General features: G+C 41.6%; 1 protein-coding gene across 3 annotated transcripts in view; it reads left to right on the top strand.

The window, feature by feature from the left end:
* The window catches only part of plod1a (procollagen-lysine, 2-oxoglutarate 5-dioxygenase 1a), a 32,768-nt gene that overhangs the window by 3,529 nt on the left and 1,704 nt on the right, over positions 1–27,535 (top strand). The window contains exons 5-19 of one of the 3 annotated variants that reach the window (XM_086213864.1): positions 794–906; positions 1,245–1,308; positions 7,787–7,884; positions 13,449–13,550; positions 13,719–13,850; positions 14,497–14,618; positions 15,206–15,310; positions 15,470–15,595; positions 17,006–17,147; positions 17,388–17,501; positions 20,724–20,789; positions 23,508–23,612; positions 24,078–24,224; positions 25,517–25,642; positions 25,900–26,025. In XM_086213864.1, the coding sequence (XP_086069990.1) occupies positions 794–906; positions 1,245–1,308; positions 7,787–7,884; positions 13,449–13,550; positions 13,719–13,850; positions 14,497–14,618; positions 15,206–15,310; positions 15,470–15,595; positions 17,006–17,147; positions 17,388–17,501; positions 20,724–20,789; positions 23,508–23,612; positions 24,078–24,224; positions 25,517–25,642; positions 25,900–26,025 (1,688 nt within the window). The remainder of the gene's footprint in view (positions 1–793; positions 907–1,244; positions 1,309–7,786; positions 7,885–13,448; positions 13,551–13,718; positions 13,851–14,496; positions 14,619–15,205; positions 15,311–15,469; positions 15,596–17,005; positions 17,148–17,387; positions 17,502–20,723; positions 20,790–23,507; positions 23,613–24,077; positions 24,225–25,516; positions 25,643–25,899; positions 26,026–27,535) is intronic. The other 2 variants (XM_086213863.1, XM_086213862.1) reach the window with 2 other exon arrangements.

Raw genomic sequence — 27,535 nt, forward strand, 5'->3', positions numbered from 1 at the left:
CTGCTGCTGGAACTGTAAATGTTTATTACACTCACTCTGTGAAAATCATCTCTTAATCATGGACATTTATTTTAGCCATGTTAGCAGCATGGCTCTTTTGCAGGCAATGTTGTTTAATCTGTCTGTCCATAATTCTGGACCAGACCAGAATATCTTGGCACAACGTTTTGTTTAATTTTCATAGTTCCCAGAGAATACGTTTTTATGACTTTAGTTATCCTTCTATTAGGTTTTCTCCGGGACCATCATTAGTTGAATTGAGAGTGAGGGAATGTGTATTAGATAATTCCTAATTTACATGTATATAGGAAGTATACAGGAAGTTTGACCAGTAAAAGCAGTGTCTGAGAACCTGCTGCAGTACCTGATTGCCTTTTAAGGTGATCCTTGGACAATACCCAGTGCAACACAAGGTAGAGAAAATCAGATTTTATTCAATAAATTAAGCTCATTTTTATGGATGTGTGTTCACAGCCACCTAAAAACTATAAGCCTGACTTGTTCATAAGTTTCTAGATGATGATGGATATTATAAAAGGTAAAAAAAAAAAAAAAAAGCAAAGTTCTAAGACAGTCAACTCTGGTCAGCCACATGTTTGTTAGGTGGAGGGGCAGGTTTGTTTACAGAAGAATATCAGCTGCTCTGAACGTGCATGGCTGGGACCTTCAAAAGCAATCTGGCAGTAGTTGTTAATCACAGCCGTTTTTCCACAGAATTTCCCCTAAAATGATTGGTTTTGGAAACACAAGAACATGTGTTTATCCTGGTTTATTACTTTCTTGCTGTCCCCAGGTTTCATTGGCTTTCTCCCTAATATTAAAGAAATGGTTGCTGACTGGACAGGAGGAGACGCAGACAGTGACCAGCTGTTCTTCACTAGAATTTATATCAATCCCGACAAAAGAGTAAGTGATGTAACAGTATAGTCTTCAGTTCATGATTCTTCACTGTTTCTGCTGTGTTTCTTGCTGTGTTTTTGTTATGATGTTATACAAATTCTTCTGTAAATCATGTCATCAACTACAGAGAGAACTAGACCCTCTCTTGTTTTACAGGCAGAAGTTTATTCCTTATATGTAACTGCATCTATCATTTTTGTTATCTGATATTCTCCTGTTTGAATGTTATGTTGTTTCCTGTAAATGCACTCAGTACCATCCGCATGTTTCATATTCAAAGATGTCTGGTAGCTGTAAAAAACACTACGACACATACAGTAAAACAGTCCATTTCTGTGTTTCAGAAATCCATTAATATTACACTGGACAGCAAGTGCAGATTGTTCCAGAACCTTCATGGAGCCCTTGGTGAGTTCAGCTATTTTTGCTTTATGCTTTGCTTAGTTGAACCAATGAAGCTTGTGAAATATAGATCTTCAAAAAAAAAAAAAAAAATGGACTCTATATAGAGACCACTGATTGATTGATTGATTAAGAAAAAAATGTCTGTTTACAGCAATCAGTATATAATGGGAAATGTATAAGAAAAAAGAGCAGGTCTAGAACCTTACTCTTTAATTCAAATGAAAGAGACTCAGCATTTCCAAATGAGCAAGCACTCAGTGATGTTGGCAAGAAAAAAAACTCCCTTTTAACAGGAAAAAAACCTCAGGCAGAACCAGGCTCAGAGTGGGTGGCCATCTGCCTCGACCGGTTGAGTTTGAGAGGGAGGAGGAGCGAGATGGGGATGAGGGTTGAGAGGAGAGAGAGGTGGGGGGCAGGTAGATTAAAGGAGAGAGAGAGGGAGGGGTGGAGAAGAGAGAGAAACACAGGGGCAGGGCGAGAGAGTGGTTGGTCCAGGATAGGAAGCGATCAACCCAGCGTCTACAGCCCCAAGTGATCTGCAGGGCGAGAGAGCACAGACAACTCCGGGGAAGAAGTTTAGGTTAATGGATGCATTGATACATGTGAATGTTATGGATGAAGATGGATAGAAACTGGGGGTGGGAATTGAAAGCTTTTACCAATATCGATGCCATTGTCAATTCTGTCTATCAATCCAATTCCTTATCAATACTTTTATCGATTCCTGAGTAGTTCATTGAGTGGCAAAAAAGGAGTCCTACACAATCTTAGGCACCAAAAGCAACATTTAAATTTTTTCTCCTATAAGGCGACACCAGGATATTTCATGTGAACGCTACCATTGTCAACGGAGGAGCTTGATTGGCCTGCAAAATTAGCACCCGTATGCAGGTGGTCAAATACATGGAATTCTTCTAATTTAACACTGTGCCTGGTGGACAAATGCTTCTGCATTTTGCTGGTATTAGCACATTTGCACAATGTCACAGCATTGCATTGACTGCATACGGCAGCATTTTCGTTGCTTTGTGTAATATGGAGACAGACTTTAGACCGCTTCCTCCTTTCTTGATGCTGCTAAAGATGGTGGGTACCGATGTGATGCTGCTGCCTACTGTAGTCTGATTTGTTGCAGAGTGTGACGCAATGTACTGTGATGGAAAACATCATGCAGAGAAATGAGAGAATCGTTCAGAAGAATTGATAACGATGAAGGCGTACCATTTTGATGGAATTGGTCAGTTGGAACCTGCTCTGACTCAGAACCAGTTATCGATTCCCATCCCTAATAGAAACAGATAGGATGAGAAAGCTCAGTGCATCATGGGAGTCCCTTGGTAGTCTAAGTCTGTAGCTGCATAAACTAGGAGCTGGTCTAGAATAAGCCTGAACGGCCCTAACAAAAGTTCAAAAGAGAAGGTTTTAAGCCTACCCTTAAATGTAGATATGGTATCTGCTCCCTTGACTGAAACTGGAAGATGGTGTCACAGGAGTGGAATATAATAACTGAAGGCTCAGCCTCCCATTCTCCTTTTAAGGCGTGTTTCCACAAACTCGCTTCGGCTCAGGCCGGATGGGGTTGGGTCAGTATGGCTTGATTGGGTGCATTTCCACTAGCACTGGGTGCCACGTCAGCGTGGGCAGACTCACCGGCTGAGAGTTCCTGGGCATAATTTGTGTGCAACACAACAACAACAACAATGGATGACATGGAGGCAGCATTATGCCTGTTGCTCGGTCAGTGGTTTTTGCTTAAACTAAAAGTAAGGGACGACAGACAGGCAAGGCTTCAAGTGGCAAAACAGAACACCCAAGAAAGTTACCCAGTCAGCGCCCACTGTGTGTTTACGTCACATTTTAGCCCCCGCTTGGCTCCCTTGGAACCCCAGCAGAGCAGGGAACAAATGGTTAACGGTTATTACCATACCAGTGGAAATGGGGCCAAACCGACCCGACCCCACCCAAACCGAGCCAAAGTAAGCCAGTGGAAACGCGCCCTTAGAGAGACTAGGAACCACAAGCAGACCTGCATGCTGGGAGCGTAGTGCTCTGGTCGGTTCATAAGTAACTATGAGCTTTTTCAGATATGATGGAGCTTGATTATTAAGAGCTTTAAAAGTGGGGAGAAAGATTTTAAATTCAATTCTGAATTTTAGTGGAAGCAAGTGCAGCGAAGCTAAGGTGGGGGTGACATGATCTCTCTTCCCAGTTCTTTTCAAGATTCATGCAGCTGCATTCTGGACCAGCTGCAGAGTATTTAACGAGTTGTTAGTGCAGTCTGATAACAAAGAATTGCAATAGTCCAGCCTAGAAGTAACAAATGCATGGACTAGTTTTTGTCACCTTGAGACATAATGTTACTAATTTTAACTTTTGTTTGCATAGAAGATTTATCATTAACATGTACAAACTGAAATCGACCTGATAAATATGATTTAAACCAGTTTAATGCTATTCCATTAATGCCAATTAAGTGTTCAAGTCTCTGTAGCAGGATTTGATGGTCACTTGTGTCAAAGGCAGCTCTTGGGACTCTTTTTATTTTCTTCTATTAGTGTTGAACAATAGACATGATTCATTATGCTTGGTGGAGCGCCATATTCTTTCAAGTTTTCATACCCCTTGCTTTAGTTGCCTAGTGTTGGAATTGTACCACAGAGCTGTTCTCTGTTGTTTAATTATTTTCCTTTTTAAAGGGGCAATGGAGTTGGAGTTATTCGTGGTGAACCCGCAATATTATTTATGATGTGGTCAATCTCAAAATGACTAAATTCAGAATAAGAGATCTCTGCTGCAGTGAAACATGGTATTGAGTTTTATATAGGTGGAATTACTTCCTTAAATTTAGAGTCAACATCATCAGGCAGAAGGCGGCATGAATTAGATGGTACAGTGGTCAGCACTGTTGCCTCACAGCAAGAAGGTTCTGGGTTCTAGCCCCGCTTGAGCACAGGATCTTTCTGTGTGGAGTTTGCATGCATGTTCTCCCTGTGCCTGTTTGGGTTCTCTCCAGGTACTCTGGCTTCCTCCCACATTCTGAAGACATACAAGAGAGGACTAGGCTGATTGATACTCTAAATTGACTTGTAGGCATGCTTGTGAGTGTATTCTATATGTGTTGGTCCTGCAATGGACTGGCGACCCATCCAGGGTGTTCTCTCCAGGTACTCCGGCTTCCTCCCACAGTCAAAAGACATGGAAATGGGAACTAGGTTTTTGGATACTCTAAATTGGCTGTAGGCGTGGCCGTGAGTGTGAATGGTTGTTTGTCTATGTTTGCCCTGTGATGGATTGGCAACCCGTACAGGGTGTACCCCGCGTGTACCCCTGCTGGGATAGGTTCGAGTTGAATGTTAGCATTGTTGCTGCGTGCCTTGCAATGTTGTCTCTTCTGCAAAGCGTAAAAACTCGGTGCAGATTGGAAAATGTCAGAGCGCTAATGCAGCTAAGGAGAATGGAGTTTTTGGCTCGTCTGGAAGGGAGCCAAAGAAGCTCCAGGCGTAGCCTGACAGGCAGCACAGCGACAAAATCAGGATCCGACAGGAAGGTCACATGAAACCTGAGATGACGCAGGTTGCCTTTTTCACACTGCAGGCGAGCCGAGCTGAGCCGCTAAACACCTGGGTCGCTTGGCAAGTCAGTCGACGCGGGTCCAAATGCCGAGTCAACCCTTTCAGATTCCAAAAAAACACATGTTTTTGGTGCAGTGTGAAAAGGGGCTTTAATCTTCTTGACCCAGCCATGTTATGTCAGACAGAATAAATTAGTAATTTATTAGTACAGATTTAGAGAACAGGGATCTAATGTTTAGGGGCCCACGTGTAATTTTCCTAGTTTGTTGTCCTACTGCTTGGGTGGTTTCAACTTTTTTAAGATAGCTAGGAGTTACTCCTCTTCTCCCTACATTTAATGAATTACGATTATACAGACACATTTTCTATGCTAAAAAGGGTAATTGGCTGCTCTAAAAGAATTTCAGAGAAGCGTGCTAGACTGCAACTCTGCCTCCTAGTCTGGACTCTGGACTAGGATGTCATGGTTTCAGTTTAATAAATGATGTCAAATTTCTGGAGATGAGAGAGGCTCCATTCACAGTGGGATAGACGCCATTTCTCCTAATAAGACCAGGCTTTCCCTAGAAAGTCTGCCAGTTGTCTCTGAAGCTCTCATCATTTGCTGGACACCACCTCAACAACCAGTGGTTAAATGATGACATGCAGCTATACACATTATCGCTGATCAAATTAGGTAGGGGCCCAGAGAAAACTACAGAGTCAGACAATGTCTTGGCAAATGTGCAAACTGACTCCACATTAATTTTGGTGACCTCTGATTGGTGTAGTCAGACGTCATTTCCACCACAGTGGATAATAATATTGCTGTATCCATGCTTATCCTTAGCCAGAAGCTTTAAATTTGACTCAGTGTCCTCCAATCTGGCCCCAGGAATGCATTTGACGATGGCCCCAGGTCATCACCAGATCTTCATATTTCGGACAATAGAGTTGCCATTGACCAAAAGTCTGGTTCTCAGTTGGTGTGTCGCTGAGTGGGGAAAACCTATTGGAAACATGAAGTAAACTCTGTCACTCTTGCCATCTTTTTTAATACAGAAAGCAAAATAAAACACAACATATAATTTTGAAAAACAGATAAACATGGGGTTACATTTATATTTATATTACATTCAAAAGAGAAAGTGCCAGGCTGTGCAGATTTAGGGATGTTTTAGAGCATAAATTCGCATTTGTTTTTTTACATGTTTTTTTTTAATCCATGTTGATTTCTTCTTAAAGAAAACAAAGTGTTTCTGGTAACAAAAAAAACACACAATGTAAAATGGGAGTGAAAGAAATTGTGACAAATAACTGTTATATGTGTGTGTGTGTGTGTGTGTGTGTGTGTGTGTGTGTGTGTGTGTATATATATATATATATGGTATGTTATATAGCACTGTCTAGTTTAACAGTCTCTCATAGTGTGTATGTCATTAGTTATCCATTGGCTAGTGCTATCTTTCAGCCCCGAAAAAGAGTGTATTAACCAAAACTATTCCTGAAGAATGTTTTTAAAGCAATACTAATTTTTAGCTGCTTATGATGTGACTTGTTTTCCTGTGTTAATGGAAAATTTATACAAATACCCAGAGCACTTTGAGATAACCAGCGGATAACCATTGTCCTTATCCCTTTTCTTTTTGTGTCCGATCAATAATCTTTGAATATATTTCTGAGGCATCAATTGACTGAAGTCAAACCTCAAAGGTTTTAGTGCGCTAGGATTTAAAGTTTCAGTGATTTAGACACAGCTGCATGTTAAGACATGAGCTGAACTCACAGCATTGTCTGCACATTTTTTTTCCTGTGTCAGGAATTTGTGAGTTCGCTGTGAAAAGAATGTGTTGAAGCTCATATAGAGTGCAGGCTCAGTAAGCTTTGAAACTTCTGAATGACCTCTCTTCTTTTCTTGAGTCAAAATAGAACCCAATACTTTGAGATGCTTTATATAACACATTTAAAACAGGTGATGTCGAATCTCTCTATTCTGACACAATCACTTTGAAATTTTAAGAATATATTTGGAATAAATGTTTCTTCAATTTGTTAGTCAAACTGAATTGTATAATGAAAGGGGATCTTACTGCTTTTAAGGCACCTACTTACCCACCACCTCCACAACCATTTATACTGAAATACCTACTATATAGAAACATACTAAATGGTATTTTGATGTAAATGTATATAAAGCATATTTTATAAGAGGTGTGGGCAATTATCTGGCAAGTACTGGGTTCAACATTATGTTCTCCCAATGGATCGTGTCTATATCACTTCACTGACAGCATTTCAATCTTACCTATGGGATCTCTAAACACCCTGTTATATAGTATTAACTTGATACTACTCAGGCCTTCATAAGAGCACTATAAACAAAGAAACAATTGCCTCTGCTGACACAAGGGTTAAAATACAAGATGATGACACAAGAGTAGCGCACCAATGTACCCTGTTTTGAAGTGAAACAATTTATTTTTACAAGAGACAAGGAGGAAAAGAGAATTCCAAGGTAGCTTTTAGTAGCAGGGGATTCGTGTCAGGTCAGCTAAAGTGACACAGAAAAAGAACAAAAGAGACTCCATTCTCCTCCTCACAATTTAGAATGATCTTCTCAACAAAATGATGCTGAAATTTAGTTGAATATTTTAATATACTGCCCGATATTGCTTTCAACAGCCTATTCGGAATATTTAAAGTTTATTCATCAACTACAGCAAACTCTTAATTTGGCATACTAGCGCCTATAAAACGAAACTCTTCACTTGATGGTTTGGCTTAGACTCTCCACCACCACGGTTGGTTATTAGATGCTGTAAGGGTCAACTGACTTGAAGAGTAATTCAGTTGTGACAGCTGATGTTTGGCAAGAGCATGGATGAGAAAGATGACGGCTGATAAACAAAGGTCACTGTGGTGTTTTCCAGATGAGGTGGTTTTGAAATTTGAAGATGGACGAGTACGAGCCAGAAATGTGTTGTATGATACCCTACCTGTCATCATCCACGGGAATGGACCAACCAAGGTACTGGCCTGTTCTACCCTTCTCATCAACTTAAGACAAAAGCCTGGAAAAGCCAGGCTTGTGGACCAGTTATTCTTTTTCTGCCACTGTGCTACAGGGATACAGAGAGTACCTTATCTGTGTTCTGTTTTACTCAAGTACAATAATTGTTGCAATGCTGAAAAATTAGTTTACTCAACTACTACAGTACTACAGGTGGTGCGACTGCAGGGGTTAAAAAACTGGTTTGAAGTATTTCAGTATTAACTATCAATAAATCAATCAAACAAACTTTATTTATATTGTACTTTCCATACATATAAAAAAAATGCAGCACAAAGTGCATCACCAATTTAAAAGATACAACACAAAAATGCAACACAACACCAAATATTTCAAACCATCTCACCTCCCACATATGTACACATGGACACATTCACTCATGCATGCACACACACACACACGCACACACAAACACACACACACACACACTCGCACATACATGCATGCACACAAGCACAAACACCCAACATACTATTCAGTACAAGACAGAGCACAATAGCACTAGCTCCTGCTACTGTTCAGTCATATCAAACCTACTGTAGCAGCAAACTGCAGTGCTAAAAAGAGATGTGAGATTCCAAATGAAGTCAAGGGGCACAAGATGTCCTTGAACCCCTTTACAGAAGGACGGTCTCTTCGAACACTCAACATGAAATCATCTAGTTCACTACTCACACTGAGTTTATGTTGACAAACCACATTAAAGTCTAGTCCCCTCTCACATGTCTGAGACCCTGTGCTCAAGCCTGGGCTAGAATCTGGAACCTTCTTTATGTGAGGCGACAGTGCTAACCACTGCACCGCCGTGCCGCCTAGTTATCCATCTGCCTTTTCTTAAATTATATCAAAAGACATTCAATGGTGCCTAAAGAAGTAAAGTGCATTGCAGGGCAGAAGTGAGTAGTAGTAGTCTTTTCCTTTTGGGTCATTTTGTGATTGACTGTGTCCTGCACATCTCTCTTTGCCTCTATTTCAAGAGACCCACTAAAATATAAGCAGTATTGATATAACCCATACCAACCTGCAGTATAAGCATTTTTGATATTTTTCCAGCTGTGAAAATCACTGCATTGTATTTAGGGAAGTACCTTACATTAAAAGAAGTCTTATATGATAAAGCGCAAATTATTAATACAATCAAATTTGCGCTGAAATTTGTATAAATAATGGGAGTGTCAGAATGTTGTTTGTTGTTGTGTGATGGCATACATGCTATGGAAATATACATTATGTACTATTTACCTTGTAATCTAAAGATACTTTCATCCCTGTTTTACCTTAATCTGCTCATGACTCAACAACACATGATTTATTTGAGAATGTACAGTAGTGTATAAGCCTTACAGAACTGACCTCTTGCTTAGTATATCACTCTTTTTTTATTTAATAAGAATAAGAATACTTTATTAATCCCACACAGGGGAAATTTAAATAGTTTCAGCCACATTTACAGAGGGAAGAAGAAAGGATAAGAAAAATTAAAAGAAAGAAAATACTTATGAAGTAAGAAACAAACAAAAACTAAAATCCATCTATTTTCTACCGCTTATCCTGTTAAGGGTCACGGGGTGACTGGAGCCTATCCCAGCATCCTTCAGGTGAGAGGCAGGGTTCACCCTGGACAGGTCGCCAATCCATCACAGGACCAACACATAGAGACAGACAACCATTCACTCTCACAGTCACACCTACGGGCCATTTAGAGTATCAATCAGCCTCGTCCCCTCTTGCATGTCTTTGGACTGTGGGAGGAAGCTGGAGTACCAGAGAGAACCCACGCAGGCACAGGGAGAACATGTAGACTCCACACAGAAAGACCCTGTGCGCTCGCCGAGGCTCAAGCCCGGATGCTTCTTGCTGTGAGGAGACAGTGCTGACCACTGAACCACCGTGTCACCAACAACTAAAATAAATAAATAAATATTAACATTTATATGGGACAATTTACAAAAAATATTTACATGAAGTATGAAAAATAGGAATATGTTATTGCACCATTAATTGCACATTGCTGAAAAACAGATACGTGAATGTTCAGTGTGCAGTTATACAGCCTGATGACTGCAGGTAGGAATGACCTGTGGTAGCGCTCCTTCTTGCACTGAGGGTGCAGCAGTCTTGAGCTGAAGGAGCTGCTCAGGGTCTCCACAGTGTGGTACAGGGGGTGGAAGGTGTTGTTCATGATGGATGTCATCTTGGCCAACAACAGCCCACGACAGAACCGGCTCTCCTCACCAGTTTGTCCAGTCTCTTCCTGTCCCTGTCTGTGACTCCACTACCCCAGCACACAATAGCATAGCACACTGCAGAGGCTACCACAGTATCATAGAAAGTCCGGAGTAGGGACCTGCTAACCCCCGAGGCTCAGCAGGTGGAGGCAACTCTGGCCCTTCTTGTAGAGGGCATTGGTATCATCAGTCCACTCCAGTTTATCGTTCATGTGAACTGTATCTCAATGACTAAGCCCTGGATGTTCACAGCTGTGTGTGGAGGAGCTTTACTACAGAAATCAATCACAAGCTCCTTGGTCTTGTTGGTGTTCAGCAGCAGGTGGTTCTGCTCACACCAGTCCATAAAGTCAGTGACGACCTCTGTGTACTCCTGTTTCTCCCCCTCTGATACACAGCCAACGATGGCTGAGTCATCAGAGAACTTCTGCAGGTGATAGAAGTTGGCGTTGTAGTTGAAGTCCTCAATGTAGAGGGTGAACAGGAACAGAGAGAGCACCATCCCCTGAGGGGTCCCCGTGCTGCACGTTACTACATCTGAATCACAACCATTCGTCCTCATTTATCTGTGGTCTGTCAGATAGGTAGCCAATTGTCCAAGCAGATAGATGTTGATCCATGCTGGCCTCCCCCATCTTCCCCTGCAGTAGTGGGTGGTGATGGCTGGTGGGTGTTGAAAGCACTGGAGAAGTCAGACTACAGACAAGACAAGGCCCGATGCAGCAAGTAGATTATGGCATCATCCACCCTGATGTCAGGACAATACGTGAGTGGTTCAGGACAATACGTGAATGGTCCAGCACAGAGCTCATCACTGTCTAGAGGTGGCTGAGAACGATCCTCTCCTTGGTCTTCATCAGGTGACAGGTCAGGGTGACAGGTCTGCAGTGGCTTAGTTCACTAGAATGGGATATCTTAGGAACTGGCACTACACAGGAGGTCTTCCACAGGACCAGCACTGTGTTCAGGCTGAGGCTCAGGTTGAACATGTACTGGACCACCTCACTTAGTTGGTCCGCACACTCCCTGAGCAACCTGGAGCGGATAGCATCGGGGCCGGTGGCTTTCATCACCTTTGTTCTCCTGAGCTCCCTCCTCACTTGGTCCTCAGTGACGGTGAGCTGGGAGGGGGGGTGACTGGGGAGATGAGTCCAGGGATGGTGCTTGGTGACATTCAGAGGAAGCATGGGGAGGGTTAGAGCTCTGTGTGGGGAGCCAGGGTACAAAAGGAGGAGACGAGGTGTGAAGAAGTGGGGCAGTTGGTGGGGGCTGGTAAGGGAACAGAGTCTAACCTGTTGAAGAACTGCTTTAACTGGTTTGTTCAGTCCTGATCCCCTGTGGTGCCTGTCATTCCCCACCTTTGCTGTGGCCAGAGATGTGATTCAGGCCTCTCCACTCCTCCCTGGTGTCGTTCTTCCCCATATGCTGCTCAAGTCTTTCTTTGTAGGCCCTTTTACACCTCCTGATGGTGTACTTTGAGCTCCCGCTGTACTTTGTAGCTACTCCTTGTCCCCTGAAATGAAAGCCCTCTTCTTCTTGTTCAGCAAGAGCATCAGATTAGGGGTCACCCAGGGTTTATTGTTTGGAAAAAAAACGTATGTTTTTGGCTGGCACTGTTTTCCACGCATACGTTTATGTAGTCTGTGATGCAGTGAGTCAGACTGTTGATGTCCTCCCTATGTTAGCAACACATTGTGTCCCAATCTGTTGTCTGGAAGCAGTCCCACAGCTACTCACATGCCTCACCTGACCAGATCTTCACAGCCTACCTCTGTGCAGGCTGCTGCTAGTATGGCTGAACACTGACTGCTAGCTCAGTGTCTCTACTCCAAAACTGTTTTTTAATGGTGATGTGCCCTGGGTGACACGACCTGTCATTAAAAAAATACACACAAACCTCCGCCTTTCTTCTATCTGCTCTTTGCCCCTTTCTGGTCCATGCGCACGAGAGTGAATCTGTTCAGGGTGACAACAGAGTCCGGTACGTCTTGGTTCAGCCATGTCTCCATGAATCACGTGAGGCTACTCTTCCTGTACTACCGCTGGATCCTTGTCAGCATCGACAGTTCGTCCATCTTGTTGGAAAGAGAGCGGACATTCCCCATGATAATAGGCGGTATGCATGGTTTATATCTCGGTTTTCTCTCCTGGCACTTGAATCTGGCCCTGCAGCCTCTCTGCTTCTAATGTCTGCTGGAATCTTTGACATTTTAGCGTGAATTAGCCCAGAGGGTTGGAGGGCCAACAGCTGCTCCCGGGTGTAAACAATGAAGCCATTGCTGGGGTCACCAAGGGCAGACTCAAAAAGTCCAAAAAACAAGACCAAAAGTTGCGCAAAAGTTACTAAACTAAAACCCGAGGTGCGTAATTCCTTAAGGGTTTCATAAAGATGGATAGAAAATAAGGAAAAGACAAACAAACACTAAAAAGCACTAATTAAGAGAAGAAACATGCAACAGAATTCTCTATGTGGTTGGTTAAACTGACATTAGTCCCTGTTTCTGTCAACAGAATATTGGCAATATTCTAAAGCCGCTGCAGTGAGCTAATAAAATTCTTATTTTACACCCAATGTGATATATGACAGAATTAACAATAAAGGGATGACAACAACTCTTCTGTGTATTCCACTGTCATAGCATTTAAAGGTTGATCATACCAGATGTCAGTATAGAAGCACGGCAGGGCATTGAGTATTCAGGTGAAAAAAAAAAACACTTTTGGGAGAAGCCCATACCGAGAGGTGTCACAACCGATGGCCACAGTGAGTGCCACCTCAGAGACTACCCCAAACAAGATAGACAAGAGTAGACTCCTCATATGGTGCAGATCCTCCCAGTCCTCTGGGCCTGTGGGACCTCCCTGACAAGATCCTGGCAGACAGACCAGACACTGCTACCAATGTTGAGACCCCCTGTGAGGAAACACTAAAAGACAATAGGATAGGATAAAAGGCTTAAGATGAAATTGTGAATAACACACATAACTGGATTCAAGATCATCTGAAAAAAAGAAGAAAAAAAAAGAAAGGATAATATACATAAAGTTTAAGTAAATAATTAAAACAAAATCTAGAAGTATGAAGTATTTGCCTCCATATGTGGACTCATTTACTTGGGTATTATTTTTTACTTCAGTGGTTTGATTTTGATTGTCTGCATAATTATAGTAGGTCAGCTTAGCTTAAGTATTTTTAAATGTCATGTTATTGTTGAAAACTATTCATTTTCCTTCTCAAGTACTGGATATTGATAGAGTTGTGATAACCTAAAAGAGCACATCTTTGTTTTACAGCTTCAGATCAACTACTTGGGCAACTACATCCCCAACTCATGGACATTTGAGACTGGATGCACAGTGTGTCATGACAATCTAAAGCCACTCAAAGCTGTTAAGGTATGTTCATGTCTCCTGATTCATCAGATTTTCTTGTCATGACCACAGTTAATCAATGATGAGATTTATCTCAACCTTTAGATTTATCTCAACCTTCACATTTTCAAACATCCTGATAGGGTAATCACTTTTCCCCAGTACTCACCATGTTTGTTTTTTCCCCAACAGGAAAGTGAATACCCACAAGTGTTGATTGGTGTCTTCATTCAACAGCCCACCCCCTTTGTCACTGTGTTTTTTGAACGCCTACTGAAGCTTCAGTATCCCAAAAAGAGGCTCAGACTCCTCATTTACAACCAGGTGAATTTAATGCTTTAACTTGTGCTTTAAATTTGTAGAATAAATCTGTTCTGTAATGTTGGACTATAAACAGAAAATAACATCAGAAATAAATGGAGCACAAGGAGTGGAGACACAATCGTCTATGTTTAGTTACACTGAAGTGTAGCAGCTGCTGAGATAAAGAGGTAACAGGTGTAGTAACTATTTCCCACACAGTCCTGTATGTTTTAGTCTCTGTGTAAAGGGAATGTTAACTTTAGGAAACATGTACTTGGATCCAAATCTGGTGCAACACATTCAAACCTATTTTTTAAATCCCATTTGATGTTAGATTAGACATGTGTCAGGCAATGCACGAGTAGAAAGGCAGCATACTTGCGTGTTCTGTGGAAACCATAAACTATCAAATTATTTGGCAGGTAACCTTAAACTCAGATAGGAGAGAAAGAAGGAAAAAAAGGTACATTTGCCATTACATTTTCTGCCTTGAGGAAAGTCACTATAGAAAAATGATCTTTAAATGCAAAGTGAAATTAGTTTCAACAGTTAGTCGTAAGTAACATTGTAACATTATGAAGAACTAGTGATACAGGATGCCCGTGATCTATATTAGCAGGTATTGGTCAGTTTTTCATTGACAGTTTGTCTGAATTCTTCCTTCCAGGAGGCTCATCATGAGCATGAGGTCAGCACTTTCCTGCAGGATCATGGAAGTCTTTATCAGGACGTCAAGTTCATCAGCCCTGAGGATGAGATGGATGGAGTTACTTCTCGCAACATGGGCTTGTGAGTTACATGTAACCAGTGGTACTAAACTGTCATGTAACTATAAATTTCAATGCAAAAATGTGTCTGTTGTGCGCATGGTGAAGATTTTCATAGTCTACTACTGGAGAAACATTTTCATAATTTGCCATGAGGAATATAATATGTTTTACGTCAAGTAGTTGTAGTGTATAAAGGAATCTTTGGTATAGTTACTGAAATTTCCTGCATGAGTATTTGCTCCATCATGACCCAATTGATGCAAAGGCTTTTCATTTCAAAAGTTGAACCACTAGACAAAAGATATCTCCTACTTTTGAAATGAAAAGACTTTGCATCAATTGGGTCATGACGGTGCAAAAATTCATGCATAAAATTTCAGTAAAGGCTTTCAGTTTGAACCATATGTGTATCAAAACAAATGCAATATTGTTTAAATCATTGCTTGTGATATACATTCTTGTTTATGTGGTGCAGTGGTTCGCACTGTCGCCTCACAGCAAGAAGGTTACAGGTTCAAGTCCCGGCTTGGGCACGGGATCTTTCTGTGTGGAGTTTAAATGTTGCATGGCTCTTAATGATGACAAACATTATTTCCTTTCTTTCAGTGATATGTGCCGGAAGAAGAAGGACTGTGACTATTACCTCAGCTTGGACATTGAAGTGGTCTTAAAGAATGAGAACACACTCAGAATTCTCATTGAACAAAACCTGTAAGCATATGTAGGAAAAATAAGGAAAATTAAGATAACCTGTGTTATTCTGTTTATTGTAACACCTACACATTCTGTTACTCTCATTTGCATTTATGAGCTATGTTGTCACTAACTGTATTTGGAACACCGATGAAACATACTTAAACTACTCTTTAGTCCAATCGTGGCACCAATGATAACGCGGAGTGGCCGGCTGTGGAGCAACTTCTGGGGAGCCCTCAGTGCAGATGGCTACTATGCCAGGTCTGAGGACTATGTGGACATCGTTCAAGGACGAAGGATGTAAGTTGCTTAAATGTTGTTCTCTACAGCCTTGAGAAGTGTTTGATCAAAATCAAAGTCTGTCACCAGACACTTAACATTTTGATTGAGAAAAAAATCATAATTTTAATTATGTCATTTGAATTTTAATTGAGGGTGGCATGGTGGTGCAGTGGTTAGCACTGTCCCCTCACGGGAAGAAGGTTCTGGGTTCAAGCCATGGTATCTTTCTGTGTGGAGATTGCATGTTTTCTTTGTGTCTGTGTGGGTTCTCTCCGGATACTCCAGCTTCCTCTCACAGTCCAGAGACATACAAATGGGGACTAGGCTAATTGGATACTCTAAATTGACCATAGGTGTGGCTGTGAGTGTGAATGGTTGTCTTCTGGTTATATGTGATGGCCCTGCGATGTTCTGGCGACCCATCCAGGGTGAACTCCGTCTCTCGCTCTAACATGGCTGGGATAAGCTTCATTCTGTCATACATCACATTGGGTGTAAAATAAGAATTTTATGCTTAAGGCTATATATTACTTTACATTCTCAAATAAAGCATGTATTGAAATAAATCATAAACAGATAAAGGTAACACAGGGATGAAATTAGATCTAGATTACATGGTAAATAGTATATAATCTATATTTCCATTGCACAACAACAAACAACATTCTCACTCTCCCATTTTTTATAGAAATTTCAGCACAAATTCAGTTGATTTTATAATTTGTGTTCATCATATTAGATTTGTTTTCACGTAAGGAAATACAATGCAGTGATTTTTCACACATGAAAAAATATCAAAAGTTCTTGTACTGAATGTAGGTTTGTATTTGTTGTATCAATACTGCTTATATTTGAGTGTGTCTCTTGTAATAGAACCAAAGAGAAATGTGCAGAACAAAGTCAATAAAGATGTTACCCAACATGAAAAAAACTACAACTACTCACTACTGCCCTGCTGCACTTTACTTCTTTAGGCACCAGTGAATGACTTTTGATATAATTTAGGAAAAGGCAGATGGATAACTTCGCATTCAGAAATTCCTTGCTTCATAGTTAAATCTCCAAAGCCAGCATTGTCTTGTAAAAGATATCAACAGCCAGCAGTGGAATTACAATAATGCAGCTGGACCTGCAGTTATCACTATTGATAACGGCCTTTCAAAAAAGTAGCTTATAAAGCTTAAAAGATTAACAAAGGTATTGATAAGGAGTGATTAGAAAAGTAACAGAGGGGGGGCTATGGTGGTACTCATGAAATTACTGCTGAAAAGAATCACAACAGAAATCAGGGAGTCTTTTTACCGATATGCAATGGCATATATTTCAAAAACAATGGAAATTTGAACACAATCTTTAATTTTCTTTTTAAGAATGTGAAAAAAATGTTCACTCATCTTTTTCCTGATTGTAGTACTGTCTTGTTTTTAGGGGTGTATGGAATGTCCCATATGTGTCCAGTGTGTACCTGGTGAAGGGGAGCCTCCTTCGATCAGAGATGATAGACTATGAGCAGTTTAACTCACACATCTTAGATCCTGACATGGCTTTCTGTCATAATGTTCGTAACAAGGTTAGTAAGAGATAAGACTTTAATGGAATTTATTAAGGCCTTGGCAGAAACACCTTTAGTTTATATTCTTTTAGTTCTTTAACATGTATTTCTGTAATAATAATGATCAAAACAGCAAGACTGTTCCATTGATTAATTTTTTTGCCTCTTCTGTGGCAATAATGAAGACATGGGTGTGATGGTTTCATAATTATATTTGCAACAGTACATTTGAAACTGTGCCTTCAATGTTTCTCTTAGGGAATCTTCATGTATGTAATGAACACGCATACATTTGGTCGCATCCTGTCAACAGAAAACTATCAGACCAGTCACCTGCATAATGATCTGTGGCAGATCTTTGAGAACCCAATGGTAAGACTCAGCATCCCTTTTAATATAGTCTGTCTCTGTGTGAACGCAGCATTAATATGAATGAACAGGATGAACAAGACCCCGAGATACTTAAACTCCTCCATCTCAGGCAAGACCTCCCCCCCGACCTGAAACGGGCAAACCACCTTTTTCCGGCTGAGGACCATGGCCTTTCACTTGGAGGTGCTGATTCTCATCCCAGCCACTTCACATTTGGCTGCGAACTGTCCCAGCAAGAGCTGGAGGTCGTGGCCTGATGGAGCTAAGAGAACCCCATCGTCTGCAAAAAGCAGAGACAACATCCTGCTGCCACCAAACTCAACCCCTTCACCACCATGGCTGCGCCTAGAAATTCTGTCCATAAAAGTTATGAACAGAACCGGTGACAAAGGGCAGCCTTGGCAGAGTCCAACCCTCACTGGGAGCAAGTCCCACTTACAGTTGGCAACGCAGACCAGACTCCCACTTCTCTGGTATAAAGACTGAACTGCCCTTTGTAAGGGGCCATCCACCCCTTACTCATGGAGTACCCCCCACAGGGTGCTGCTGTGAACATGGTCATAAGCCTTCTCCAGATCCACAAAACACATGTGGACTGGTAGGGCAAACTCCCATGCCCCCTCCAGCACCCTAGCGAGGGTGAAGAGCTGATCCATGGTTCCACAGCTGGGACAAAAACCACACTGCTCCTCCTCAATCTGAGGTTCAGCTCTCATCGTGACCCTCCTCTCCAGTACCCAGGCATGAATCTTTCCAGGGAGGATGAGGAGTGTGATCCCCTGATAGTTGGAACACACCCTCTTGTCCCCTTTCTTAAAGATGGATACCACCACCCTGGTCTGCCACTCCAAAGGCTCCGCCCCCCATGTCCATGCAACGTTACAGAGACGTGTCAACCAAGACAGCCCCACAACATCCAGAGCCTTGAGATACCCAGGGCAGATCTCATCCACCACCGCAGAGTTGCTTAACTGCCTCTGCGACTTCCGCCCATGACCCCCCCCCCCCCCCCCCCCCACAACCAGCACTCCCCAAACTCTGGCTCCTCCATGGAATACATGTTGGTGGGATTGAGGAGTGCCTTAAAGTATTCCTTACACTGCCCAATTATCTCCCCAGTTGACATCAGCAGTCTCCCGTCTCCACTGTAAACAGTGTGGGCAAGTTGCTGTCTTCCCCCCTGAGGCGACAGACGATTTGCCAAAACCTTTTCGGAGCCGACCGATCGTCATTCTCCATGGCCTCACTGAAGACCTCCCACGCCCGAGTTTTTGCCTTGGTGACTGCCATGGCTGCACACCGCGTGGCCTTCTGGTACCATTCGGGTGCCTCTAGTGACCCACAGACCAACCATGCCCTGTCAGCCTCCTTCTTCAGCCTGACTGCTCCCCACACCTCTGGTGTCCACCAGCTTGTTGGGGGATTACCGCTGCAACCAGCAGCCTTATGGCCACAGCTCACAACAGCCGCCTCAACAATGGCAGAGCAGAACATGACCCATTTGGACTCAATGTCCCCCACTGCCCCTGGGATGTGGTCAAACTCTGCTGGAGGTGGGAGTTGAAGATCATTCTGACATGTTCTTCCACCAGGCGTTCCCAGCAAACCCTCACTACTCATTTGGGCCTGCCAGGTCTGTACGGCGTCTTCCCCTGCCACCTGATCCAACTCACCAGATGGTGATCAGTTGACAGCTCAGCTCCTCTCTTCACCCGAGTGTAGGTCAGATGATACGACTATAAAATCTTCGACCTACGTCCTAGGATGTCCTGGTGCCACGTGCACTGGTGGGCATCCTTATGTTCAAACATGGTGTTAATTATGGACAAACTGCGACTTGCACAGATGTCCAATAACTGAACGCCCCTCCAGATTATGCTGTCCCTATCCCCCAGTAGGACAATGGAGTCCCCAGTTGGGGCACCACCCAGCACCCTTCCCAAGGACTCCAAAAAGGCTACTCCTGAACTGCTGTTCAGCGCATAAGCCGGAGCAGGACCTGTTCCCCAACCCTAAGGTGCAGGGAAGCAACCCTTTCGTCCACTGGGGTAAACCCCAACACACAGGCAGAGAGTCTGGAGGCTAACAAAAGCCCACCCTGGCCCTCCACCTCTCACCCAGAGCAACTCCAGTGAGTCCAACCCCTCTAAAGGACTTGGGTTTCGGACCCGAAGCCATGTCTTGAGGTGAGGCTGACTATATCTGACTATATAACCTTTCCACCAGCTCCGGCTCCTTCCCCGCCAGAGACATAACTTTCCATGTCCCAAAAGCCAGCTTCCATGCCTGGGGATCAGACAGCCAAGGCCCTGCCTTGGACCGCTGCCCAAACCACACAGCACCAGACCCTTCCGGTTCGTCCTACGGGTGGTGGGTCCACAGGAGGACGAGTCCATGTATCCCTTTTGGGCTAGGCCCAGCCGGACCCCATGAACTAAGGCCCGTCCACCAGGCACTCACTATGGAGCCCCTACCCTGGGTCTCGCTTGAGGGTGGGGCCCTGGTGCCACTGCAGGCTGGGTTCTAAAACTCTTAGGTTTAACTACCATGAGGGGTCTTTTGAACCGGTCTTTGTCCGGCCCGTCACCTAGGACCAATCTGCCTTGGGTGACCCTACCAGAAGCAAAATGCCCCTGACAGTATAGCTCCTGGTGTCACTAGGGCACTCAAATTCTTCCACCACGATAGGAGTTACTTGTTACTGAATAACTTAAGAAGTACCTGTCTACAGGATTGTCTACATAATTGTTTTGACATGGGCCCTCACATAAAAAATAAAAAAGTAGGAGTGGCTACTTTTGTATAAAACACAAAAAAAAACTTTTAGCTAAATTCAAGTGTGATAATTCTTGTATTCGACAAACCATCTTAAGATAATTAAATTGTTTTTTTGTAACTGACTTTAATATGGTTTATCAACATTAACTCATTGTCAGTCATGAACTAGATGATTTCATGTTGAGTGTTAAAAGAGACTGTCCTTTTATAGAGGGGTTCAAGGACATCTTGTGACCCCTGAATTCATCTGGAATCTCACATCTGTACTTAGCACTGCAGTTTGCAGCGGCAGTAGGTTTGATATGAATGAAACTGTTAGAAGGATAACAGTAGCAGGAGATAGAGCACAATCGCACTATCTTGCACTGAATATTTGTGTGTGTGTGTGTGTGTGTGTGTGTGTATGTGTGTGTATGTGTGTGTGTGCGTGCGTGTGTTTTCCAGGACTGGCAGGAGCGTTATATTCATGAAAATTACACTCACATCATGAAAGATAAGCTGATTGAAACAGTAAGTTGACCTACAACACAACACTGGCTTCCTGTCTGCCAAAGAATTGATTTTAAAATACTACTGCTGGTTCATAAAGCACTGAATGGTTTAGGACCAAAATACATTCCTGATCTGCTGGTACGTTATGAACCATCCAGAACTCTCAGGTCGTCAGGAACAGGTCTGCTCTCTGTCCCCAGAGTCAGAACCAATCGCAGAGAAGCAGCATTTAGTTTCTATGCTCCACATATCTGGAACAAACTGTTGGTCTGCTGAAACTCTCAGTTCTTTTAAATCACAGCTGAAAACCCATATGTTTGCCGTGGCCTATTATTAAATCAAACTTGAGGCCTCTGATCAGTATCTTACACTGCACTGCAACTTACCTCTGCCTGTTTAGCTTTCTATCTCTAACTTTAGGTGCAATGTAACTCTTCTAATTGTGTTGAATGTCTTTCTCTGTCTTTACTTTCTCTAATTATGTTGAATGTCTTTTTATGCTTGTTTTATGTAAAGCACTTTGAATTGCCCTGTTGCTGAAATGTGCTATACAAATAAACTTGCCTTACCTTGCCTTGCCTTGCCTTACAAACAGACTGAATCATGCATGAAAATAGAGTAAATGCTTTCACTGTTTATTTTTTTAATAAGAACCTAACGGATCCCACATGTTTTTTTAATAATATCAGAGTGAATAAGTAGTGATTTGACTGACTTTACTTAAAAAACTTAGCAGAGACCAACCAAGATTTTAAAAGAAATATTTGTAATGAGAAGAGCAATTTATCCCTTATCTGATCAAGTCAAGCTAGTTGACCTTGATTGCCTGTGGTGGCAAATAAATCGTAAAACCCCTCCATGTTAGCAAGACAGATTTTGGCCATACTCAAAAAATCTAAAGTGTACATCAAACATAGTTTTATAAAGATGTTTTCTGTCATTTTAGTTATTTGTTGTTGTGGAGAGTTATTATCTTGATATATGTTCAAATGTTTATTTTGGTTTTAAATGGATTTTTTTCTAGATCTACACTCATATCACTGCTGATAATTGAGCTGTGCTGCATCAAAGGGGGTCATGACAAATTTCAAGGACATGTGAATTGGTAAAACTCAAAGAAGAGTGCAATAATATAATTATAGCCAATAGCATCAAGTCTCAGTGACAGTTGTTACCTGCTGGTCATGGTGAGACACTAGGCTAGAGGGCAATAGCAATACTACACCCAAACATTACTAAACCCAAAAAGTGTTGTTTTTTTTTTGCCTTTAATGCCCATACAAGCAGGTGTTTTGAGCTAAGAAAGATGTTTTTACTCTCTGCATCATTCTTCTGTGACTCCAGAAGGCAGAAAGAGCCCTTTACATCGATGGAGTTGGAGCCGAATGGAGACAGACAGCTAAATGGCACAAAATGTCTCTTTGGACAGTGTGGTTGTTTTTGGCCATCAGTCTCTATTAGCTTCAGGCTAAATGCTTGCTCTTATTGCACTTTGGAGTTTTTAAGATGGGGGGGGGGGGGGTGCTTTTCATGAGGATAACACAGCTATTTTTTGACTTTTTGAAGGAATTGTTTTTAAAGTGTAGTATCACTTTAAGAGAGCGATAACTTAAGAGAGATCTGTGTACTACTGTGTGCTCTTCATCACTAAAGAAAAACAAAAGCAACTGCAAAAGATCCCCACTGTAGTATATTTTGCTACAGGTTAATGCTTCTCTGAAAACCCTTTCTCTTTCCATTTCACCTTGCACAACATACTCAGCTCAAACCTGAAACTAAGACCATTATACTATTTGACGCATCGTGGATGAGCTCTCTGGGGAATGTGCTCCCAGTTAGTGCAAGCCAATAGTCAGTTAGCAGCAGATTTAAAGAATTAGGCAAATAAGTTGGTTAATGTTACTGCTCTGTGGTATGGTACAAGTTCAGCTAGCTAATCCATCCATCCATCCATCCATTTTCTTACGCTTATCCTGTTAAGGGTCACCTATCCCAGCGGAATTCGGGCGAGAGACAGGGTACACCCTGGACAGGTTGCCAGTCCATCGCAGGGCCAACATATATTGACAGATAAGAAGATTGAAAGATTGTCAGTACAGTTCCCACCTCCAGCTGCAACAGTTTGTCCATGAACCCCAGCTGGTGAAAGCTTGTAAACTTACCAGGATGGAGTGATCACTGTAGAGAAGACTTTTGGTGGTAATGCACATCTCCCCATCAATGTAGCTCTTGACAAAATCAGTCCACCTCTCCTTCACCTTCATCATCTCATTGAAAGGTGCATAAGGTGACGGGGTTGCTCTGCAAATTCCATTAACCATGAAAAATGCTATCGCGGGGCATGGCTAGCTAATGAAAAAAAGATCTGTGATACTACACCCACTCACTTGAGAACAAGTGGAACAACGGCTGATGCTAGCGCTGCATATATAATATTATGTGAGTGGGACGAATGATGTAATTAGTAACCACATTAAGTTTTGCGGTCAACCAGTTAGACTCACCGACAAAATCCTAAACCAGGAGTAAAAAAACAGAGTGAAAAAATGAAACTATTTAACAAAGGACATTTTTGACATGTTTTCAACAATCGTTTTCAATTAGATCTCTGAATTAGATCTCTGAATTTCCTTTACACTGATTATTGAGGACCAATACAAACTGCATCCCCATTACATGTGGAATATTCAAGGTTACTTGGTGGTGTAATTGTGCCATGTCTTCTTTGTTCCCCAGCCCTGTCCTGATGTGTACTGGTTCCCAATTTTCAGTGATGTTGCTTGTAACCACCTAGTTGAAGAAATGGAAAATTTTGGGCAGTGGTCAGGAGGACGCAACGTGGTAGGTTATCACCCCATACTACCATCTCTACTGCTGTGATTTCACAAAAATTGACTAGCCAAACTAAGATATGCTAAGTATATATAAAAGACATCTAGAGGATTCATTCATGAAAATACCATGAACCCCGAATGATTCACTAAATTTGTTTTTGTTTTATGTGTCTGCTCCTGTTGTTAAATAAGCATGTCACACTTTTAATTTCCTAAAAATGACCGAGAATATTTTACTGAACACTTAGCACTAATGCCTTATTGAGGAGTAAATTACAGACATTGGAAGCTCCTGATGTCAGTAATTTTCTGTCATCACAAAAAATATCAGAATGTCTAAGCCAGTTAAGACTGAAAAACACAATAAAAGGTGCTCCACAGGAGTATATGATTAGCCAGCAAGAAATCACTTCTTATATTGATTAATCAGTGATGAAAATAAAACAAAGTCTTAATTTGTCTTGTCTGTCAGGATAACAGAATTCAAGGTGGTTATGAGAATGTCCCCACCATTGACATCCACTTGAATCAAATCAACTATGAGAAGGAATGGCAACACTTTTTACTGGAGTATATAGCACCAATAACAGAGAAAATGTATCCTGGGTACTACACCAAGGTAAGACCACAGAACAGAATCATCTAACTCTGAAGAACATTTGGGAATGTTGTTTTCTAAAATGTTTTCCTTCTGTTTAGGTCTAACAATGATTAAATCAATGAAAGCATTATATCATTTTGGGATTGTGAATTGTTATGTCTTCATTTATTTCTTTGTTCCTCGCTTGGTTCTGTGTGGCTAGATTTTAAGTGCAGTGTCTGGACTGGACTGTTTCAGTTCTCTTGAAGATATTTTGCCTCTCATTGGAGAGGCCTCTTCAGTTCTAAGTCACTAGTGGGGGGTTTCAGGCTTTTAAGACTATGTAGGTGTGACCCTGAGTTGATGCCACGTGCGTGCTTTGGGTTTGAGACTTGTGTTGTTGAGGTCACATTAGAGCTGCTGGCTCAACAGCTTTTTAAGGTGGTACATTAGTTGGTCGTTAATTCAATTGGTATCTACTGTATGTCGATATCTGTGTATCACATAGATACTAGTCATTGATTAAACCGGTATATATTCAACCGTTATACAGGTGTTCAGGAAAACTGCAATAGTCCAGTTGGTTATGACAAAGCACTTAAGAGATACCATTACCTGGATGACAGAGAATCGTCACTGACAAGTGTGGATCTAGCTGCTGTCTTTACACTGCATTTCCCAGAAATCCTCTGTCAGTCCAACATAGTCATTTAGTTAGAGGAACTGTGTTTGGATTTTTGTGTCCTGGATTCCTGAATTAAAAGGTAAGTATTACAGCTCCAAGTCATAACAGATGTTACTACAGGTTACTTTTCACACAGTGCATGTGAACACAGGGCCCCTCATTTACTGTGTAGAAAACACCAAACATTAGTGGAACTGAATGTACAAATTTGGGAACTTGTAAGATGAGTTACTGACAAACTGAACTGTTTATAAGTCATATTTTGTAGTAGGCTGCAAATTTGGGGGAAAAAAGTATCAAATTCCAATTATTTTTGACTGATATTGCCATTTCAGTATGATTCACATTGTTAGAAGGAATCTTGTTCATGTCTTATATGTTTTATATGTTTTGTTCATAGAAAACCATATTGAAATGATTTTTTGCAGGTTGGTTTCTCTCTGTAATTGTACAATAAATGATTTAGCATGGTCTTTTTACACAGGTTTAACTTATGGAAATGTCATGCCTCTTGTGATCGACTGCCATGTTGCAATTTAGATAAAATTTCAATTTATTTTTTTCACCTGAAGTTGTTGTCAAGTCGTTGGTTCCTTTGCTGCCTCTGTCTGTGTTTACTGCTGACAAACGTGTGTTCTTCCATCAGTGTGCCACCCCCTTGAATTTTGTGGTGAGGTACAAACCTGACGAGCAACCCCTGCTTGTGCCTCACCATGATGCCTCCACATTCACTATAAACATAGCTCTCAACAGCAAAGACACTGACTACCAGGTAAATGAGGAGGAGCAGGCAGATAATAGCGGCTTCAGGACATGATGATGCGGGTGATGTGCACCTCTCTCTGCTTCTTCTGCTCCATCTGTGGAAGTGAATGCTGGAGTGGGAACCAAACTGATGCTTTTCTTTATTGAGCAGGAGCTGCACCGCTGTACATGTGTATACACACTCTCGTCTCTGTGGCTAAAGGAGCAGTTTCAGAATGCTTACAAGAATGCTTGCATGAATCCTTTCTTTGTGTGTGTTTGCAGGCTCAGTTTGACTTGGCCTTTGTAGTTAGATATAAGCCAGATGAACAGCCTTCTTTGAGGCCACACCACGATGCCTCCACATTCACTATAAACATTGCACTCAATCAGGTGGGCCCTGATTACCAGGTGAGTGTGTTTGGAGGTTGGTTGAAATCTTACATTCCAAATGGTAACCCATGCCCTAGAAACAGGGAAGAAGCAGAACATGATATTAATATAGTGTGAAATGTCTCAAACCACATTCACATCATAGAACACATGGGGCTTTTCATACAAAGCTGTTTAGAATGGAAAGTTTTGACAAAATCCCAAGAATTATAATGCTTTCCTATCACACTGAAAATCCTTGTAATGATTAGTTCTTTACAAAGTTTCTTAGTGTCCTGTCATTAGAGATGCACTCCCATCTCTTACGTTGCAAACAAAAGTGATTGATGTAAAGATATGTGACACCAGCAGTAACTTTTTTTTGGATGTCACAACCCTAATCTAGAAGATTGACCAGACAATTACTGCTTTCACAGTTAATGTCTTTTTCACTTCCTCACTATCCTCAATATCAAGCACATACCATAAAACAACTAATTCAAATGTAGCAGTTAAACTCCACTGTTGTTTTAAAGTTTGCCATTTTATGCATTTTGAAAGCAATTATAGGTATTTTAGGTTGTTGTTTTTTTTTTTCAAACTTGTACCTCTTAGTTATAGAAAAACAAAAGAAGTTCAAGCTAGGAACTTGAAGATAATTGCTGCACAGTATTATGTGCTGTAAATATGATTTGAACTGTAAAATAAATGTTCCCTGAAGTTCCCTCTTTGGAGTGATCCACATAGCTCCTGACAGCAACCTTTGTGTTGTAACAGGGACTGGGCTGTGCCAATCAGTGTTAAGGAAGATACTCTTGAATACACACTAGAATGACAAGGTCAATTGATCAGTTGATAGATGTTCCAAAGCTTGATGCTGAAATTCCCATCGTATGATAGAGATATTTCTGGCATGCACATCTACGTTCCTGGTATTCTGAACTCTCCATGTATGTAACTTCTACTAATAACTTTATTCCTTGCATGAAACATGATCCTAAACCTAAAGGCTCTATTATTATTGTTGCATCTGTCTCGTTTCCCTGCATCTTCAGTAAACTGGACTCAAAAGGCAGCCATAATGCTACAGGATTGCTGGTTCATGCTACATGGATGTTACCTGAATAGACATGATTCAATACAGTTTACATCTTCTCAGTAGTTTATTAATAAACGTCATGTACAGAACAGCCCACAAGAACTCCTGAGGATGATATGATATGAATTATTGTACATATTTTAGTCCAATGTCTAATGTGTGTGTTTCGATTGACTGATATTTATTAATTATTTTATGACAATACCAATGATTTTTGCTTGTTATTGGTGATTAGCCACAATTCACAATACCCCCAGTTCTCAAAATTGAAGATGCCCAAAATATCATATTGCTTCCAAAAAATTAGACAGTTCTCAAGTCAGTAGCTTTTAGTCATAGAGCCATTAGTTTATATTGATTTCAGTCTCCTTGTGATACATTCAATGACAATTCAAGATGAAGCACTGGGCTACTGAGCAGCAGTACTATCCCTAACCCTACACAAGATAT

This window comes from Aulostomus chinensis, chromosome 9 (assembly GCF_037954235.1).
Source record: "Aulostomus chinensis isolate RoL2024-O1b breed Wild chromosome 9, RoL_Achi_v1.0, whole genome shotgun sequence".
NCBI classification, from domain to species: Eukaryota; Metazoa; Chordata; class Actinopteri; order Syngnathiformes; family Aulostomidae; genus Aulostomus; species Aulostomus chinensis.